Here is a 22,280-nt window from a genome sequence, read left to right as displayed (position 1 = left end):
AATTTCTAAAACCAGCCACATCCTTAATAGTCCCACAGGTGTGCACTGCTATTACATCCAGATGGAAGAAGCTTACTTCCACGAACCATGTTTTAACGGCTCTTGTTAATCCAGAATTTATAAATAAATTTAAAATTCAACAAGTGCTTGGGCTCCGAAGATCCCTGCTCAAACCAGACACAAAACCCATCAATTTTTGATCTAAAAGGGTCTGAGATTAAAGTGTTTTATCAAACTTTCTTCACTGAATTTCTGCAGTTCCTAAAGTTCCCGCTTGAGGGCATAATTAAAATATTCAGAAAACTCTGTCTGTGCTTATTGACAAATAAATTAGGCCACAAAGTTTATCCAACACAGGACAAAAGAAAGCATATCTTTAGCAGAAACATCCCCAAGTAGAAGAGCCAGCACAACAGCCAGGCCTAGATGTTATCATTAGTCAATATGCAAATACATACAGTTAGAGCTGGCAATAAATATTTTAAAATTGAGATAAAATTATATAATTTTTATATAATAACACCATATAATTCAACAAATATTAAGTGGATCTTACAAAGGTTTAAAATCATCCAACTCAGCAAGTACATGCTGGTCAAAGGCCGTGACAATTCATGTACTCAGCCACAATAACTAGTAAACATCGCTTCATTTCAGGTCATCTAAGGCAGTTTGTGTGTCAGATACCCACAAACCCACAAAAGTCAATCTCTTCTTAAACACTTTATCAGAAAATCTCTGCAGAGCTTCAAAATGTTCGGCATTCTTAACAATAACAAAAAGCATTGTCTTCATTGACACTGAAGGGAAGGAACTAAATAAAGGTTTTCAGTTTTTTCTACTAACTTTTCCGTGAAGTTTAACTTATAATTTAGTACGGTTGGATTCATCATTGTGAGCTGAACAAGAGGATGCATCCCTCAAATACTGGATTTACACAGGTAACATATTATTTGTATTTTAAGATGAAAATAGGGAGTTCTCTGAGCTGGGCACATTAATTACCAACAACAAGAACTTTCAGGATATATCGCTGTCGGGATAAACCCCTTGGGATTCACCACGTGTAAATGCTGCCTACGTAGGAAGTCAACTAAGAAGTAAGACGAGTGCTCCAAATAATCTTAAGACAATGCCGCAAGCAATAAGGGTCAAACAATGTATATCACCCACAGATGGCACAATAATCTCTTAATCACTGAAAGTACTAGAAAGCTTAAAAGTGCACTACAATTTCAGAACTATACAGAATTGCATATTAAGTCCACATTATGGATCAGCAAGAAATCATTCCGGGTCTATTAAAATGTAAAATTTGTGGGAATAATGAAGAAACGATTATTAAATGCACTAAATGCCTCGGGCTGATCTATAAATCTTGTACCAAGACAAACCTTACTAAATTGCCCAAAGCTAAAAGACGGCTATTTATTTGCAATCAGAAAACACGAAACAAATAACTTCCTGTAAGGCGCGAGATGAAGCTCTCATTCAAGAACCACAAAATAAACACCCTCAAACTCTAACGGATGTCGATGCCGACACTCCTGAGAGTGACCACACGCTAGAAATAGCTTCAAAAATGAATGAAGAAACAAATGAATCGCTGGATGATGATAATTTTACACAATTTCCTCTGAGCACTCAAGATTACTTAGATCTAGAGTCCTATCCGGCCTCTGACAATCAGGAAATCAGTTCTCTGAATAAAAGCAAGAAAACTGAAACTTTAAGCAGTGCTGAGAGTAGTCATGCACTGCTAATGGCAAGTATGGATTTTCAGAACACAAGAAAAGCCCCTGAACAACTCTCAGCAGCAATAGAAAGTATAGCTCTGAATCTGAAGAACGTTCAAGAAAATCTAGCGGTTTTGATAGACGAAAACCAAATACTTCGAGCGCAAAATACAGAAATCCCTCAAGAGCTATTCACCCTCAAGCAATTCATCATGAATCTCCATTTATCAGAACATACACTGAGACCTGAAAGTACAGCATATGGCAAGTACAAACAACGGGATAATGAATATCATGATTCAGACGGGATCTCAACAGAAACCCGACAACGGGTCACTGATAGCAGTGTCACACTAGAGCCAGAGAGAGTACCAGTATCCATGTGTAGCAAACAGTTCCCAGTGATGATCTGAGCAACAAGTGGACACATACCACAAACTGAAGAATGTTTTGTCACCTTCGAACAGGAAAAAATCGATAAGCATCCGCATAACAGTACAACCGTTTCCTCTCAGAGCTGCATCGCAACGTATAAAAACCCCTCATCTGAAATTCACACAGTAAAAATGACAACAGAGAGGATACATTGAAAAAGGATACTCAGAAGATAAGGGTTGTAACACTTGCTGGTACTAATTCAGTGGACACAGTCAATGAGGTTGTCGGCTACTGCTTAAACCCTTGTTTTTATCATTGTTTTGTTCGGATTTTTTTTTTTTTTTTTTTGGCTGGTGCAGCATAAGCCATAGGCTTTCTTGCACCATGCTGCCGTTACTAATACTAAAAAAAAATACTAACCCGCCACAACAAAAACAATCGTTTTGGCGGTCTTATGCCGACGTTACCGCTATCAGCCCAACTAGCGTCCGACTCAAGGATAGAGACAACCAAAACGACACCCATGAACAGAACAAACCTCTTAATCCCCGCGCTGTGTCGTATTTCCCTCCATCTCTAACAAACATTAATGAAAAGGGTATCATAAGACATAATCCGAAACCCAATCAACCAACGAACGACTTGCCCAGCATATAACTACAATGTAACGGCTGTACTGACTCGGGACCAAATCTTTGTATCAAGATTAAATCCAAAAACCACTATACAGGCAGTCAACGAATGGTATTGGAAGGAATACTCCATCGAAGTAGATGTTACACAACTACGTACATGGCACGCATCTTATGCCTCTTTCATTGTCTCGAAGCCAGCCGACCCCTGCCAACCGCTAATAAGCTTGGACCCATGGCCACAAAATACACTAATCAAACCTTTTAAAGACAGCAAAGCTATCGTGATCCAGAAGGGACATAATAATACTTAGGTATAGCAATTACAGAGTGTCCCATCCACACCTGCATCTGTAACAATCAGATGCTACATTCATAACATAAGTTGCAAACTCCATACACTTCAGTCTATTCTCCTTACTGCAGAGTACGATATAATTTGTTTAATGGAGACCTGGCTGAACCACAGTAGATGTATTTACACTCTTTGCCTCCCTTTGAACTATGCTGCTCAAGCTAATGGACGGGCCATTCGCCGCGGTGGTGGAGTTGTAATCATCAATAAAAATTCCTTTTCTCGACATAGGACCAGCTCAAGCAGTTCCGAAAACTCTGAAGCCAGCTCTGTAATCCTTGACCTCGATGAAATTGGAATACAGGTTTGCACTATCTACCTCCCTCCAGAACACATATTAGAATGGAATTAGCGGCCTGGATTACTACCAATCTCCAACCCAACGTCCCTACTATTCTCGTAGGGAACTTCAACATGCCCCTGCCAAGGTACTCGACGGCTCGGTCTTCTCCGGAAAACATGTTACATATGCTCGACCTTCATCCTCATCAAACTCCCCCAACTCGAGGAAATCAGCAGCTCGACTTCATTTTTCACAACATACCTTATGCTGTGAAAAATGAAACATGCAGAACTTATCAAAACTTATCAAACGAACCTTCTTCTTCAAATCAGATCATCAACCGTTAGATTGTGAATTTTATGCCCACTCCGACTTCTCTAATACCTCGGTTGAAGGATGTCCCTGCTGCATACGAGAAGAGTCTTTTCAAACAAGTTCATTAAGCAAGAAATAATCCTCCATCGCCTCACTATGTATAAATGGAACTGTCTTTTAGAAAAGTCAGGGCCTAAAGCCGCTTCCATCCTGGCTGAAGAATTATTTCAAATAGCTTGTGTTGGTGCGTCTAAGCAGATTCGGATCAGACATTAATCTAACTGGTGGTTTGACAACAATATGAAGGTTGTGTTTGTAAGAAAACAAAAGGCTTCCAGAAAATGGCAGAAAACCAGAACCCCTGAAGACTACATCGCTTGCAAAAAAGAACGAGCCTGTTTCTTAAAGCACAAACGCCAAGAGTACAACTTTGCAATTTCTAAAAAGCTTAAACAGTCTAAAAGAATCAATAACAACAATAATACCAACTTCATCATGGACGAAACCTTATTTAGGGAATGGGCGAACAGTACCTTCGGAATCTCTCCAGATTCTAATTTAAAGTAGAACTCTCTCTGGTGCGAGAGAGATTTACCATCCAACAATACCAGTTGGCTGGTAAATTACATGAACAACATGACTCCATCCGGATCGAATCTTGATATCAGATCTTTACTAACAGAAATCACCATATCCAAAGAAAAATCTAATTCAGGCATTAAATGGTCTCCCAAATAAATCCACTTCTGGCCCCGATACGTTCCCCCTCTTCGTCATGAAAGTAAGCAGTCCATTCATCATCGAGGTCTTGCTACACATATTTAGAGAAACCCTACACACTGGAATTATCCCTGAAATATGGAAACATTACATTGTAAAACCCGTTCCTAAAGTCAAACATCCGAAAGACAAGAAGGACTTACGTCCCATCTCTATAAACTGAAATTTATTAAAATTGTTCGAGAAGATTCTGCTGCCAATTCTTGTCATGCATTTTTTCCATAAAAGACCACCATATTTACACACTGTGATTCCAAAGAGATCGACTGTGACGAATCTAATGGACACCCTATTTCGGATGCAAACGACTCTGAACGCCAAAGAACAGATTGATGTAATCTTTTTAGACATTAAATCAGCTTTCGACCATGTCTTAATCAATGCCTTGATGACAAAATTTGAAAGCCATTTCAGAATACAGGAAAGCTTATTAAAAGTCATTGTTTCCATTCTCAAACAAAGACATTTGAGGGTTGAACACAGGACCTTTCATTCGAACCACATCGTCTACAGAGGAGTCCCCCAAGGTGGCGTCCTTTCTGCACTATTTTTTTGCTGCCGCTTTGGACCCCTTCCTCTCTACGCATCCTGACTGCAGCTCTTACGTAGATGATATAAAACTCTTCATCTCGTCAAAACACGGTGAGAAATCTGACGCAATCAACGCCCATGCCACTGCCCTAATAGAAGAACTTGACCATTATCTTGAGAATATTGGCCTATCCATAAATCCGACCAAGTCAGCACAAATGTCTTTCACCAACCTGAAGAAGATGAACATAGACATCTACATCAATGGTATTATGGTCCAAAAGGTCTCTCATCACACTGATCTAGGGCTCACCTGGGATGAAGGCCTGACCTTCCAACAGCACTCTGCAAACGCTAAAGCTAAAATTCTGTCAGCAATGTGGGCCATAAGACAGGAACTTACTGGTGTAAACCACCAAAAACTTGCCACTCACTACATACAAACATGTCTTGTTCCGATTCCAGTGTATGCCTCGACGATCTGGTGCTCTGCTTCCCTCACTAACATCAAAAAATTCACGGGTATCGAGTACTGGATTTTAAGGTGGTTGAACCGTGTTAATGGCCAACCTTTCACCATTTCGAGATCAATCATGTATGCTAACCTTGGTTGCACTTCTTGTAATCAGTTCCTCATTGCAGGAAATCTGCCCAATTTCTGTCAACTTCTCACAGATCACTTTGACGCTCCAAATGTGCATAAACTTGTTGTAGGCCCTAGGCTTTCCCGCGTCCTTTGCAATAGTGTATGGATTCCCCTAAGAAGCTTATTACAGAATTTAACAATGCTTAGAAGATGTTTTCCGTCCAACATCCTCCAAATGTACAAAAGTGGCCTTGCTGCGACACATAAGGAAGCCTGGCAAACCCCCAGGAGATCCGCGCTCCCTTAGACCAATTGCACTCTTGGCAAATCTAGGCAGAGTTCTAGAAAGGCTCATGGCTCTCCGAATCAGACAACTGTTTCAGGAAAAGAACCTATTGTCTCCAGCGCAGTATGGCTTCACACCAGGGCGATCTACAGAAGAGGCGATGTTTGACTTCGTCCTCCATATTGAAAACTCCACATCTAAATTTGACCTGGCTATCTTGGTGGATTTTGAAGGTGCCTTCGACACTGTCTGGTGGGACATGTGTAAAGACCACTACTTGCTTCAGCATAATGCAATCCCCGTGAAGCCTTTCAACCTGCACAATAATTGTGCCTTTACAATGCAGTCTCAACATCACCTTCATCTACCATGACTGCCGCTCCGGCTTCGCCTCCCATCAAGTTGACTCACCACTGAAATGACTCCACTATCTGGACGGGACTTCTTTGTCCCAGGATTGACACTACTCGGATTTGATCCTCTCTGTGACTCTACCAAATATATCTTTATGCAGCTCACTACTGAAATGACCTCACCACCTGGACGGGATCTGTCTGTCCCAGGACTGCACTACTCGAATCTTACCTTCTCGGACTGGACTGTGCCAACTATGACTTCACGCAGCATTGCTGCCAATGCCAATGGCACGGCCCTGTTTCTCCACGTGGCGTGGAGAAACAGGGCCGTGCTCCCTTGCACGGCCCTGTTTCTCCCCTGTCCTGGCTGGGAGGAGGTGAAGGTCCCCTTCTCTCCTCCCCGCCACCCCCCTCTTTCCTGCTGGTGTGGCATGGGCCTGCCTCACTGATTTTGGGGTCATGTACTCTATCGACCCTATACTTCTGTCTCTCACCCCCCAGCCTTTAGTCTCCCCTCCCCCTCTAGCTTTCCAACTAGCGTTCATCCCATGTCAAAATTATCCTAGCCCTACACCCAAAATTCTAAATTCCACACTGTATAACTTAAAACTCCTTGGCCTGACCCAACCTCTAGCGCATCCCCCACCTTTTTTTTTTTTTTTTGGTCCTAGCCACTGAAATCCCAGGAAATTAGGTGGCAGGACTTGCCAGAGTATTATTTAAAAATACTGGTGTACCTGGCTTGCCTCCACGGGGCTAAGTGTGGGCAACGTTGGGCCTCAGTAGGGGTCCAGCGGCTAAATAGCCAGATGAACAACGGTACACGACACTACATCCAACAATATCCATACACTTTTAAATCTCTGGCCTTTACAGTGTTCTGTAACACGTGACAATGTAGACTACACGGAGATGGGGGTAACCCCTGGTGCCGTTAGACCCTAAACACACTTTACACTTTACTGTCTGGTGGGACAGTGCAATGGCATGCCTCCGCCTAGCTAACTGTACCTCCCATCTCTACAAGCTCTTCCAGAACTATTTCACAGAGCGCACTATCGTGGTTAAATCCAATCTTCTGCAGATAACTTGACCAACCTCTCGGGGGTGTCCACAAGATTCTGTCTTGGGGCCCTTTGTGTGGAACATTGTCCTGCACAGCTGGCTTTCTAAATCTTTTGAAGGATGCTTTCTAAAGCTTTTGAAGGTGGTCATTGACCATAAGCTGAGCTTCCTTCCACATCTACAATACCTAGGGGTCAAAACGAAAAGATTTTCAGCTGCAATCATAAGGATCTCCAAGAGCACCTGGTGACTCTCCAGCAAAACACTCTCTCTGTATTATAAAGCCGTTTTCATCCCCATTGTGACCTACGCAGCAGGAGCGTGGTTTCACCGGGTTCAACGAGTACATATGAAAGTCAAGGTCACCTCCATTCAACGTGCTATGCTCTTGGCCACGCACAGATTATGCCGAACAATGTCTACAGCTGCCATCCAGGTGATAGCTGGAACTCTGCCGCCTGATCTATTTGTTACCTTCAGAGGGCTTAACTTCAGAATTAAAAAGAAAATACCAACGAAAATACAGGGCCTAGAATTAAATCTCAATGCTGACCCCAAAGCAGAAAGAGCTCGCTGTTATAACGAACTCGTCAACATTTGGCAGTCTAGATGGAACACCTCACACACAGGCTCCGTTAACAGAAAATTCCTCCCTGATGTCACTTTCACAACCCTGAAAACGGTAAAGACCTGGCTTTCTCTCACCTTGGAATCCTCCTACTTGGTTACTAAACACGGGTCCCTCAACGAAAAGTTACATCTACTGGGTTTGCTACCAACAGATCGCTGTTTCTGCAGCAGATCAGAGAATTGGAAACATCTTCTTTTCGAATGCAGGTTGTACGATGACTTAAGAAGGACCCTGCTGCAGGCTGTGCCAGATATCTCGGAACAGCAACCAGAGCCTCTACTCCAAACACCTGACAATCTAAAGGCATTCCAATCCTATGCATCCCAAGTCTTTGAGAGCAGGAAGCAGAGCTACGTCGTTGTTATTGCACCTAATAATACCTCTTCAGTGACTTAAAAAGTTCTATATTCGCATGCCACCATCTTCTTCTGTTTTTTTTTTCCCCACATGCTGTCTGGAGTTCCCACTCTAGTGCAGCCAGTTTATTTATTTATTTTATTTTATTTATTTTTCTTTTCTTTATTTTTTAAATCAAATTTTCTTTTCTTTATTTTTATTTTTATTAAATTATTATTTTTCTTATTTATTTAATTTGTTCTTCACGCGCTCTGCTTCGAGTTCCCACTCTAGTGCAGCCAATTTATTTATTTATTTTATTTTATTATTTTTATTTCTCTATTTTTTTTCCCACGCGCTCTGCCTTGAGTTCCCACTCGTAGTGCAGCCAATTTATTTCATTGTTTTTTTCTTATTATTATTTCTTTATTTTTTATTATTTCTTTATTTTATTATTATTATTTTTTATCATTATTAATTAATATATATATTTTTTTATTAATTAATTTACTATTTTTTTAATTTTTTACTTTATTTTTTTTTCCCTAACTGCTCCAAGGGTGGTTTTTTTTTTTTTTTTTTTTTGGTTCTTCTTTCTTTATCTCCTCCCTCTGGAATGGGCCCCCAGAGGAATCTGTTCCACCTTCTGGCAACACTATGTGGGTCAGAGTCTCTCTTGAGACAGTACGTGTTTTGCTGGGACTAACCCACCTTCCCGTGGTGTGGACGAGTAACCAGAATCATCTGTCCAGGTGACGGATGCTTCTGGGTAGCCAAGCAGCCAGAACATAACAACAGAACACACACACAAACGTACGTCACACACACACATATCTGGCCCATTTGTAGTGATACTGTTCTTCACAGAGACGCGAGGCGGAGTTGAACAAACGTTCCAGGTGCCGCCCCTTACAAAAACACATGTCCACATGTCCAAATGTACAACACCCTGAAGATTGATCCCCACAATGGTGATGAGAAAGAGTACAGATCAGAGAAGATACAGGACATGTACCATCACATACAACTGTAGACGTTTCCTGATTATCTCCTTCAGGATGGAATCTCCCATCAACTCTACTTTGCTGAAGAATTAATTTGTTTTAAATCATTATGTGTTTTGCATTAGCTGTATATTAGGACGCGTATGTGTTTATATGTCTCTACCTTTTGCTTGTGTCACTCTCTATATTTGTATCTGCTTTATTTGCTCACGTTAGATGTTATTTGTTGTATTATTTTATAGAAAGTAATGTTTGTGTATGCGTAATTTTTGTACAACTTCTATGTTTGCTGTCTACGTCATAATGTACAAATGTATAGAGGCACCCCCTCCCCAGCTGAAGGCTGTTCAGGGGTGAAGCATATGCAATAAATTGAATAATCAATAAATAAATCAGCCCTTTATTCATGATAGGCTGGACAATAAAACAAACACAGCATTCCTGAGATGTATGATTAATTGGTCTGGACCTTTCTTTTACCAATCTCGATCTGGTAGTTGTTGGGCAGGATGATGTACATGAGATGCACAATCTCAGTCTGGTAGTTCTTTTCTTTATGAAATCGGTCATAGTCAATGTCCAGGGCGAGGAACATACCTATGGTATTGATAATTTGATAATTTATTTATCCCTATTTTGTGTTACAATTGTTGGGAGATAAGAGCAAGAAGGGAGGGAGAACACATAAGCCAGAGGCTTTTTAGGGGGTGTTCCCTTTGAAAAAGATAACAATAAAAACAGATACACATGAATCGGACATGTTTCTACATTCCATTACAGAGACTACGTAAACCAACCACACATGTCGCGTGGTTAACAACAGTATTTATAATTACATTGTGAGTACTTTTACAATAACGAGTATGAAAGAAAAAAATATGAAATAATTGCGTAGTGTTACAAGCTTTTTGACAGCTATTCCTTCAACTTGTTTACACAATTTCCAAACTGGTATGCGTTGTGGAAAGTTCAGGAGTTGAGTGGAAGGTGATTTAGATCAGACCTCCCTGGTGATGTGTTCAGTCAGGAGCTTCTTGAACTTGTTTAGTGAAATGGCATTTTTGATGTTTTCAGGAAGATTATTCCAGGTTTTTGCGCCTCTGTATTTTATATTTTTCTGGCCTATGGCTTTTCTGAAAAGCGGAACCTTCAGGTTCGCTTCATTTCTTAAATTATTCCTTCTTCTTCTATTGTTATAAAAAAGGATCTGAAGAGAGGAGGAAAGTTCGGTGTTTTCAAAGCATTGTAGACAAAGACCGCCTCAGCTTTTTGTATCAGTTGGTAGATGCTTAACAGTCTCGCTTCCTTATACATATCTCGAAGTCACCGATGCATTCCAGGGAAGGCCCAAAATTGAACGAACACATCGATTGACAATTGAATTGATTCTCGCGAGGTTATCTTGACTGGTCGTACCCCATGAGATGATTCCATATGTGAAGTGGGCTGTATTAAGGAAAGGAATGCTGTAGGCCATTTTATAAAGCACGAAGGAGAAAAGAAGTGATATCCTTAAATGCCCCTGAGATGTGTTCACAACAGTCCAGACTCTGACTAGGCGATGAATCTCTATTTCCCCGCTAACAACCCAACTGCTCTACATGGGAATAGCCGTGGGAAAAAACAAAGTAATTTCATGCTTCGCCTTTAACATAGCCACGGAAGGGGGACTCCCAACGGTGATGGAAAATGATGATATTGAAAATTTTACCCAAAACGTCCGTCCTCGATCGAATTTCACGATCCCTGTCATGGTTTCAACATATCGAAGACCAGCGACGCATCACAGACGGATCAGACCGCGTACATCCCTCGTCACGGTAAAGAGAACAGCTTCCTTCCAACTCCTATTTCAAAATGTGCGATCCACGAGGAATAAACTCAATGAAATTGAGGAGCTCTTGCTGTCCAGTTCAACGGAAGTGGTTTGTTTCACAGAAACATTGCTTAACCCCGGTGAAGAAATATTTTCGTCCACTGGCCTGCAAGATATCAGATGGTGTCCCGTCTAAAGAAAACCGCAGAGGAGGAGCAGTTGCAATTTTTTCAATGAGCAGGTATTTTCTATCCTCCTCTCAGTATCGAGCCAGTCTGACTCTTTCGAGGCAGTTCTAGTTACACTAAAACCTAACAACAACAACAACAACATCCAGAACAATTCTCTCGACATTTTCGCAGTATATACCGCACCAGTTCCAAACGCACAAATAGTTGAACTCCTCAATTGGCTGCTTAACCATCACGGAAACTCGTCGTGTGTATGTGGGGGATTTCAATCTCCCAAATATTCTGGCGAACCTCAAGAGAAGATTTAGTCATCTTCCAGGTATACCACCCACGAGAGGCAAAAGCACATTAGACCTCGCGCTCGTGTCAGCAAATTGTGTGGCTAATGAAAACCCTATAAGCAACGTACAGTCTGATCATAACCCTATCATTCTCTCTGGGCAAATAGAAATGCTCATCAATTGTGGCAGAAGGAAAGTCACAACGAAAACAATTGCAGCCCCCAAATACCTCAATCTTGAAAAGTGTGTTTATGCGGCTCAAGCAATCCCAGGGGATGTACTTGAGGAATGCGACCCTGAACTCGGAATTGACCTGAAGATAAGATGGAGAGTCGCCGTCTCTCTCTATGCGGAAACGAAGAAACCGGAAAGAGTACACTGAAAGGCCTGGTGGAATCCAAAAGTCTCTGAAAACTTCCACGTCAAACAGAACATGGACAAAAAATCGGAAAAACTCGGGCTCGCCCCATCGGACAGAACTGCCTTCTCCCGTGCTAGGCCCCTTTTTATTAGGAACAAGAGGGAGGCGATTAAACTTCACCTAGAGGCTATCTAAATAAGGGGAAGCCCTTCCATAAAAGTCACTCAGAGGACGCCATTCACTCACTCAATCTGAGCAGTTGACTCCCGTGGCTGAGTTAGTCGGTCTCAGGCGTAGATAGCAAGGTTTTTCTCCCCAGTAACTGGGGTTTTTTCGTCCAGCAAAACAGGCAAATCAACCATAGAACATACGCAATTTACAGACACAAATAAGGATTAATATACTTAATTACGGGCAACCCTAAAAAATAATATTTTTTTTCTTTTTTTGAGCAGTTGACTCGACCATTGGTTCGCCGCTCAGCCAGAATCCACTATGACTACAATGAAATTCCCAACCAATCCGATTTCAACAGACCCCTTAAATTCAGTTCAACTCACAAAATATCAGCTGATTGATGAAATAAATAGTTTAGCACCTACGGCCACATCCGGCGCAGAAAGGATTCCTCAGTTTATTTATTGTTGATCCCATTCGTTCGTTATTCAACAAAATCCTTCATTAAAAATTCTTCTCTCCTATGTGGCATGTCTATCTAGTAAGACCACTGCCGAAAATACGCTCTGCTTCTCAGCCCAGTCACTTCCGTTCTATTTCTTCTGCATCAAAGCCTATTAAAGCTCTTTGAGAAATCTATTCTCACAACGTTAACCGTCCAATTAATGCCACAACAACCACCGCAAATCCACTATGCTACCCGGTCAAGATCCGCCGCTACAAAACTAGTCACCACCATTACCAAGATCCTCGATGCATTTGAGCATAGTTCGGAAATCACCTTTACGTGCAGTGAGTGAACAGAAATCATAGGATACCTACCAAGTAACGACAGGCCCACCTTTCGCCCAGATAAGGGCAGTCACACGACAAGGCATTGAGTCCACTAGTTCACGAAAGCGTTCCTAATTCCATCCATGCTTGCTGCACCGCTGTCCATAATTCCGTCGCATTCCTGGGTGGAGGATCTAAAGCTCGAACGGACCTTTCCATAGCATCCCAAAGATGCTCCACAGGGTTCATGTCCAGTGAACGGGGAGACCATTACATGGTAGTAAAATCTGTGGAATGCTGTTCAAACCGTGATCTAGTCAGGCTCTTTGGGAGACTCATTGTGCTGCTGGAAGAGTCCATTGCCCTGGGTACACGATGACCATGAAAGGATGCAGATGATCTGTAAGGATGGACACGTAACATGGACCCTTCAGAGATGCGTCTAGACATACCATAGGTCCCAACATGCGCTAGTTGAGCACATCCTAGACCATTACCGACCGTCCACCTGCCTGAACAGTTCCTTGTTGACATGACGGGTGCATAGCTTCGTGCGGTTTCCGCCAGATACGCACCCACCCGTCTGTTCGAAATAACTGAAAACGGAACTCATCGGACCAGGAGATCCGTCTCCAATCATCCAAGGTCCAGTGCCGATGTTCTTTCGCCCAGTTCAGGTGTAGAGTCCAATGTCGCGGTGTTAGCAATGGAACTATGATGGGTCTCATAACCTAATGTGGCTAATGATCGCCTGATGATGCTGGTGGAGACATTTCTGGAACCTTCCTCGTTGAAGTTAGTGGTGATTTGTGCAACAGCTCTTGGGTTGACTGAAACAATGCGAGGAAGACGTCCACTGCCACTTTCATCCACCATCTATCTCCGCCCACAACGCTGTCCACGATGAGATGTTATTCCGGAAATGGCGTCTTCCCGATTCACTCTTGATACTGTCGAACGGGGATAGTGCAATTTCTGCACCCCTCCGCGATAGAGTGGTCCATGCGTAGGGCACTCACTATCACTCCTCTTTCAAAGTCGGTTAAATCGCGATGTTTATCCATACTGACATCGAATTACCGTCTACGTGAATGCAGCGATGCAGTGTACCTATATAACTGCCAAGCAGTGGGTTCGTCCACTGGGGGAACAGCGTCGTCTTGCCCAGGAACCAGGTATCTCTGGAGCAATATGGCCTTAGTTGCTAATGCTCCTAAAAACCAAACAACAACAACTTCCAGGTATCTCATAAATTCTGTCCTTTCAGTGTACATGGAATTCACGCAATTTACTGGATAAACTGATGCCTCATAGCCTTCGTTGCTTTAGTTCCTAAATCACGCATCACACGTAAATAATAAATATTTTACCAGATGTAAATATTAAGCGGTTTTACTGAAAATGTTACAAAACCGATTTAACACACGTGAAGAGAAAAACTTAAAACAGTTTAAAGACGTTTTCACAAGTTCTTTTGCAGTCGTTCTTTTTAGAATGCCTTCTCGCCGAATTGAAAGAACTGGACCACACTTCCAGTAGTTTTTTTTTTTTTTTTTTTTTATGTTAGCGTTTTTATGAATGGAAATCGTTCTTCTTGGAACACACGGAAACCTCACGGTTCAGTAATTTTTCACGATATTGACGGAACAATGTTACGTTTAATGCACAAATAATTTTTCTGTTTATACTCCGGACGACCACATCACGGGAAGACAAAAAAAAAAAAAAAAAAACGCTGTAATATTAATGCCACCCGAGATTAACTCATCCGCTCGTGTGTAATATTGCCATAAATTGCGAGTGGTCCATTCTCCTGTTTATTGGACGAAAACCTGCAGTTCCCAGTGAGGAAAAAAAAAAAAAAATTGCTGCCCATTCATGAGACTGACTAACTCAGCCACAGAACGATAAAAGCCCAGAACAGTTGCTTGCGTCATTGACGAAATTAATACAGGAGTATGCTAAAAAAAATGCCTCGACTTTGGTCAGAATCTGAATGTGTCTGCAGTTCTGACTCGATAGGCTGAAAGCGTTGTCTTTTACTTCAGACTCGAGGCAATCTGCAAGGCTCCAGGAGTAAATTTTCACCAATGTGGCCCGCACTTGTAAGAAGAAGGAATTTATTTTGCAGAGATGGTATCGTTTGAACAAAAGCGGTGCATGGATTTTTGCAGTTTCCATCGAAGATTTTATAATAAACTTGTATTGGATGTGGAACTGTTTTCAGCCGAATAAGTATCTACTGCATAAAGAAAATTTCTCTACTCATCGAGATACTATTGGTCTTTAGTGTTTTAGAGATTTTGGAATTAATTGATCTTTGTGATTGAATATCATGTGACATTTCACATTACAGACCTTTCCTAATATCTCCGTTATTAAGTGTCTTGGATGATAATCTACTTTTTGACTCTTTCAGAGCTCGTATTTAGGCAAGAACTATTTTAAAACTTCATGGTTTAGACCCCTGCTTAATGTGATCTCATCTAAGATTTAGACTTCTCTTGGACATGTAGATTTCTTTTGCTTTAACCCCGAAACCTGTTATTTATTGGGCCAGGTTTTGGCATTACCTTTATTTAAATGGAATGGTTGTATCTGTACACATTGTATGTTCTGTTCTGTTCTGTTCCTGAAGAAGAGAATTTTGTACATATTGCACATAGCGTTCTTCTGTGGAGCTTTCAAAATGCGTGAAATTAGCATTCGCTGCATTTTTGTTAGAAGATTTATTATTTCTTCTACAAGTGAAGGAGTTCTGTCTACAAGGGATTATAGGCAAACTGTAAATTAAGAAGTTTTGCTGATCCCAGTTCCTAGGATGGGATTTTCCATGGAACAGGTTCCCATGGTTAGAGAAGTTAGTCCACTTCTCCACTTCTTCCTACTTTATTCTTGCTTTACTTCTTCTCACTTCTAATTATTGGAGGGTCCCTCTGTTGATTTTCCTCTATTCTATCATTTTACCTTCTCAGCTCCCAAACGTCTTCCTTTATATTCCTCCTTTTTCCACTTCATTCTTATTCGGCCACTCTCAGGTCTTATGCCCTGGGCTTGCCCAGAAAGAGATAGTAGATCCTGTCCGCCTCCACGTGGCGAGGATAGGGAGTGAGGCATAGTGACCAGGTGTTGCCGCTTCCCACCTGTTAAGAGCCAGGTATCGGCCGAAAACATAACAAATCATAACAGTTACACACCCAACACAATACAGAGAAATGGCCGGTTTTGGCGTAAGCTTCAACCCAAGAAGTACAATAGCGCCCGATGGGGGAACCCTGAGGTCCGCAACAACAACACACGAATATCCCCGAATATACCCTGTCATTAAAGATAGTCTGTGTGAGTAGCACAGCCTGGTATCGTCACCGTCCTCTCCACAACGGTTGGTAAAGGCCTGGGTTCGAACCCCGTCGATGACGCGACGAACTTTAATGGGCTTTTTTCATCCGTGGCTGAGTTAGTCGATCTCAGGCGTAGATAGCAAGGTCTTCCCCCACAGAAATTGGGTTTTTTTCTTGGTCCAGTAAAACAGGCAAATCGATCAGAGAACACACGCAATTTACAGACAACAAAATGCACACGAGTATATGTAATAAGTTACCGGATGACCTCTCTAATGTAATAGTTTGATTTTTTGTCATTGAAAATACTTTAAACTGTTACTTAGGCAGGAGAAGGGCAATATAGACACGCTTTTGTCATCAATTCTCAGGGAAAGAAGCCTAAATAACCTCAGGGTAGTAAACTGTAGATAGTAGTGTGTCAGGGCAGTAAACTATAGAAGAATTCTTAGTCTGAACTGTGACTACATTAATGTCAGGAGTTTAGCCAATAAAATGATTTAATTTGAACTCCTGGTTAAGATAACTTATTCTGACGTAATAGTGCTAGCAAAAACTTATTGGGATTTAGGAGCATCGGCGACTAAGGCCACGATGCTCCGAGTATACTGTGTCTAAATTGCGCGTTTTTTGTGTTTTGAATTCAGTGTTTTGAAGTCGATTTTCTGTTTGCTGGACGAAAAGCCAGAGTTTCTGGGAGGAAAACCATGCTGCCTCGCTTGAGACCGAACAACTCAGCCACATTGTGAAAAAGACCCATAAAAATTCCTCCCATCTTCGACGGGATTCGAACGCAGGTCTTTTTCACACAGTGTGGGGAGGACGGCAATTTTACCAACTGTACTGCCCACGAGGGCCTGACAGAAGCGTGGTGCCACCTGGAATTGGGGGATGACGAGTTCCATTATGGTATGCATAAGGTATTTAAGAAAGATAGGTAAGATGGGAGGGGTGGTGGTGTCATGCTCCTTATCAAAAGCAGCCTGATCGCGAAAAGAGTATTTGCAGAGTCTAAAATTACGTCTTAATTAGAGTATCAATCTGCCCCGGGATTGATTGGAATAAGTGAGAGGGAAAATCGCCTTGGAGAAATTTTTTTTCTAAATGAACTAGATGATGATTATCTGCACCAACATGTTGGAGAAAGTACTTGGGGTGCGAATACTCTTGATCTCATCATTAATCATAAATCAGATTACATCACAGGGCTTAAAATACAGGAACCATTGGCAGAGATGTTGCGGTAGGTAAAAGTGAAGGCACGGGTTTTAATTTCACAAGTGGGACTTGGACACTTTAAGGCGCTATATGGCATCTGTGAACTGGGCGGATTGCAAAGTACGGACAAATAGAGTTGAATTAGGGAAAACTATTGCACCAAAACTCATAGAAGAAAATATTTCAAGATGAGGAGGTACCGAAATGGATGAATGCGGAGCTGGCTGGCCAAATAGAGCAGAAAGGATAGCATGGGGCAGTTAGAGAGCAATGAAAAGTATACTTACACCTACAACAGGTACAAGATGATCCGTAACAATACCACAAATAAGGTTAGGGAGGCCAACACTGCGTATGACAAAGCACTGGCTAAGAAAGCAAAGAATGGGGACAAGAACTGTTCATTTTTGCCACGACAACAAAGAAACATGGAATTAGATCGGCCCTTGTGCACTGGGTGTGAGAAAGTCTCAGCTAACTCAGGTGATGTTGCGAATAAATTGAACAGCTACTCTGCATCTGTCTTTACCGAAGAAAGAGAGATGAAAAGGGCCTTTCATGCTGAGAAGCGGCTATGCGAGTGATGTTGAGCCATAGGCAATTAGATTTTGATTTAAAAATTACAGATGGTTGTTTTTTAGAAAAACTTCGAGCCATAACGGCAAGTTAGGCTCTCGGAGTCGATGGCATTAACCCCATAGTACACCTATCATTTCAATGGCACACGCTTCTGAAGAGAAGAACAAGCAATTTTTAAAGAATTATTACAAGTTACTTCATCTCACATTCTTCAAATTTCCTGTCGCTTTGTGCCACTTCCGTTTCGCCTTGCACGTGCCTTGTGGCTCCACTTACGAAACTTCTGCAAGAGAGATTTGTGAAATGGTCCGCGGATGTATTCTCCCATGTTGGCTCAGATGCCTTCGTGAGCTAGATACAATTACGTCACGCACGCAAACCCTGACACTGGTTGAGGGAGCACTTTCAGATAAATATAAGGGCCGGACAATGGGCCAAGATGAGACGAACGAAGAAGATGAACCGACCGACATTGAGGTACGCTCTTTTAGATTTCTCACGTTGTTTCTTTTATGATTTCGATTATTCGAAGAGCACTCTTCGAATACTTCTGATGCCCCTGTAAATACAAGGGCATGAGATGGACTGATCGCAACTCTACACTGCAGATAGACTTTGGAATTGTAATTTTCTATTTTATTCTTTCTGTAGATTTAGCGGTCCAGTCTGTGATAAACATTAGGCAGGTCAAAGAGATATATGCTATCTCAAGAGACAATTTTGGAGTTTTTCGCTTCTGAAATTTGTTCTGGCCACTGAATTGTACTTCACTATTTTACGCATGTTTGTTTTTTGTGTCTGCAATATTTAACTTTGCTGTACTCTTGTATGTTTCTGAATATCTTTATAGTAATCATCAGTTATTATCAGTGCATCTTACGACGGTATTGATTGTTTCTGTACTTTCTTACCCGTTTATCCAAAAGGAAAATCTGGAACACTGTGTGCATACAGTAAGAACAAAGTCAGAAAACTCACAGCCGATGTCGGTCATTAGGCGTGTGTTGAACAGTTTCTTTAATTAATGGCTTCCGATTTCTTAAGGGCACAGAAAAACACTGCATCCAATTTACTTTTTGTTCGCTAAATGCGATTGTACATCATTTAATATGCATAACTAATGCTCGACTGCAGCAATGTGTCTTTAACAGTTCTGTCAGTCCGCGTGTGGAAAATCGACTCCCAGAGGACGAACCTTCTTTAAATTCTAAATTTGGTTCTCTTAGACATATTTTTGAGCCACCGCAAATTTCATTAAAATCGAATAATTTTTATTTTTCATAAAATTTCGAATTATGTGTCAATGGTAGTACGTTTATTTTTCGGATGTTTGGGCCTCACTCATAAATTAAACTTTCGGTCATCACCGAATTTCGTCATATCTTTTCTCTCTCTCTCTCTCTCTCTCTCTCTCTCTCTGCAGATGATTCAACCCCCATTTTCTCCAATTAGACATGGTTGCATCTCATATTCCCCAAGCCCCACTCTCTCCACTGAACTGAAAAAAATATATGTAAATAAAAGTATTGGGTATAAATCGAGAAGGAAAACTTTGATCAAGACTTGAGGGATTTTTTTTTTTTTTGTTGGTTAGCAGGAAGGTTCAGTTTAATTCCAATTTGATATCCGTCTTATTCTTAGAAGCATTCTTAGGAATTTGCGTATTATTTGCCATGCCCCCTGCCTTAAAAATAACTTGAACACTCACCGCGTCAGGGCTACCCATCGCACGAACATCACGTGATAACTTTTGATACACACTCTGAAAATGAGAATTTTCAACGTAATTTCAGAATACAGAGGAGACAAAATTGCAAGGTTTCCCTTCACGGCCAGGGTTTCAGCCTCAGACATTGGAGCAATCGTAATAAACAAAATAATAACAGTCGCAAAAACAAGGTAAAAATCACGAAAAAAAAAATAATAAATAACGACAAATTTTAAAAAGCGAGAGTTCAACTATTGTGTTGAGCCGGCTTATCATCCACATAAAAAACAGAGTTCGTCCTCACTCAGACAAAAGCAGATTCGAAGAACAGTTGAATTATTGGAGTTGAGAATTTCTTTTCTGTATTTCTGATTAACCATGCGGGACTCCACCCATGGCCCTGGTCCACCGACAGAGATTGTCATTTACAACCATCCTCTGTCTCCTACACTAAACCGATTTTTTACCCACAGCAATACCTTCCCACCAGTGGAACTTTGTTTAAATTTATGCGGAAGGCCTTCCTGCGAGATATGCTAAAGTGAAAATTATTCTTTGCATCCACTTCTTCTAAGACAGCGTCATAATAGATCATCGAATTATGTATTTAGACACGGTTCCCTTTAACAACTCCAGGTCGTTTTTTTCGTTATAATTCCACTCCAGTTCACACGATCCTTAAATAAATGCTTAATCATGTACTCCGTAATTTTCCTAGAAATGAAAATTAATCTGTAATTACTTATTTCGCCCTTGGAGCCACCTCCGAAATTAGAGAGATGTCTGCAATCTGCTGGGCCTTCACCCGAATCTACAGATGTACCCAATTATAATAGGTTGGCGTTAGGTAATCTGTCCCGCTACTTCCGTTAAATTCTCATTAACTTCTCGCGCCTTTTGTTTTCAAGGAACGAGAAGGTCCTGTGGTCCTCGTGAGTACCACAATTGGTATAATCGCCGTCTTCCTTACATCGGATGAATGAGACTTAAGTTCGAATCACGTCAAAGACGGGAGTAATTTTTCACTACTTGGCTGAATTAATCGGTCTCAGACGAAGTTAGAGTGGTTTTCTTCCCGAAAACACATGATTTTTGATTTTTTTTGTCCAGCAAACAGCAAATCTATAACATAACACACGGAATTTACACATATTGTATACGGCGCAATATGGACTAAGTTTTTGACGCGCTATGCCAACCAACTAACCAACCAGAAGTCTTATGGTAGCTTCAGAGAACCATAATTCTACTCGGGCTGGTAGGTGTTCTGCGTGGTGTTCTCCTCTGATGATTACGTATCCTGGACTGCACCTATTCCCCCACTCGTTCGTTCCACAGCGTCCAAATAATTAGGCGTTACAGTTAACTTTGCTCGTGTTGCCAGAACAGTGGGCTGCAGCGTCGCGAGAGATGGGCTGATGTGTGAATTGTGTTTTTCAGATCCGTGTGGTGCGTAATTGTCCTGTGTTCGTGCCTTCAGCGTGCCTATTCCATCCCAGATGTGTCGACGCCACTGAAGACTTCATTGCCCTTTAGAAACAAGCTGAATGAATTCCAAAATTTTCTCGACACTATAGAAGAAAACGGTAGGTAAAAATTTTGCAATCCGTATTCCTAAAAAGAGCCCCCCTCCCATTTGAGTAGTGCAGCGACACGAAATTGTCTTTATAAATATCCAAACGCACTATCATTATAGAATATCGGACTTGTTTGCAAAAAAAAAAGCCACTGAGAAGTACTCCCAAGCTGAACTTTTTCGGACTCTTCCAATTCATATTCAGAGGAATAGTTTTTCGCTGTAGATAATTGTTTATATTCTGAACGGACATTAAAAACAGGTCAATCCACGGTGATGTAGAGAAAACGGACAGCAAGACAAGAGGCGGTGATGCCCAACCAAACAAGATTGTTGGTGTGCACATCGGAAAGATGTGTCCATCGATGAAACACTTCGTCTAGTTGGCTGTTCCCGTCATGCGATTGTACCAGTAATGGCAGTCGAGCAGGGAACAACTAATTTCAAGAATCTGCGGCGAGAAATCGAGGGTGGGTGAATGCTGTGAGGCAGGATGGTCTGTCGGATCGATGGCAGGTGAATGCTGTGAGAGACGACAGCAAGAGACCAATGCGTGGAACCTTTCAAAGGAACTATTTGCCGTACTGTTCATCAAATGAAGTATCAGAGCAGAGTGGGCTGACTAGCATCCCCCCTCTTCCGTACTGACTGCATAACCCAAGCATCTGCATCTTCATGGGACGTAAGTCAAACTGAAGAATACGAACGATATCTTTTGTGTTTATTTATTTATTTTCTTTTTTGTAATTATTTTATTTTCCAATAAACTCACCTTCACAGCTGTGGAGGAGGGTTTATTGGAAAATAATGTGCAGAGCTACAGCACCGTCATACTAAATATCCCGAAACACATTGGTTTCACATTGAAGACGTCATTTTCAGTTACCGATATGAGACGCGTTGCTCTGTCACTCACCTCAAGTTCCAGGAAGAATCCCGTAGGATTCGAATTGAAGCTCTGCACCAGTCGTTCCACCTTTTGTA

The 22,280-nt window shown here is 41.5% G+C and overlaps 1 protein-coding gene across 1 annotated transcript in view; it reads left to right on the top strand.

The window, feature by feature from the left end:
- The first annotated feature begins 18,467 nt into the window (after nt 1-18,467).
- The window catches only part of LOC150089096 (salivary peroxidase/catechol oxidase-like), a 52,338-nt gene continuing 48,525 nt past the window's right edge, over nt 18,468-22,280 (top strand). Inside the window, exons 1-2 of the mRNA XM_090369814.1 lie at nt 18,468-18,489; nt 21,161-21,306. Coding sequence (XP_090225940.1) covers nt 18,470-18,489; nt 21,161-21,306 — 166 coding nt within the window. The 5' untranslated portion in view covers nt 18,468-18,469. The remainder of the gene's footprint in view (nt 18,490-21,160; nt 21,307-22,280) is intronic.

This window comes from Mastigoproctus giganteus, chromosome 3, assembly GCF_048544385.1.
Source record: "Mastigoproctus giganteus isolate SK-2022 chromosome 3, ASM4854438v1, whole genome shotgun sequence".
Lineage (NCBI taxonomy): Eukaryota > Metazoa > Arthropoda > Arachnida > Uropygi > Thelyphonidae > Mastigoproctus > Mastigoproctus giganteus.
The sequence above is the reverse complement of the archived record's forward strand: the minus strand, read 5'-3'. Positions and strand labels throughout refer to the sequence as shown.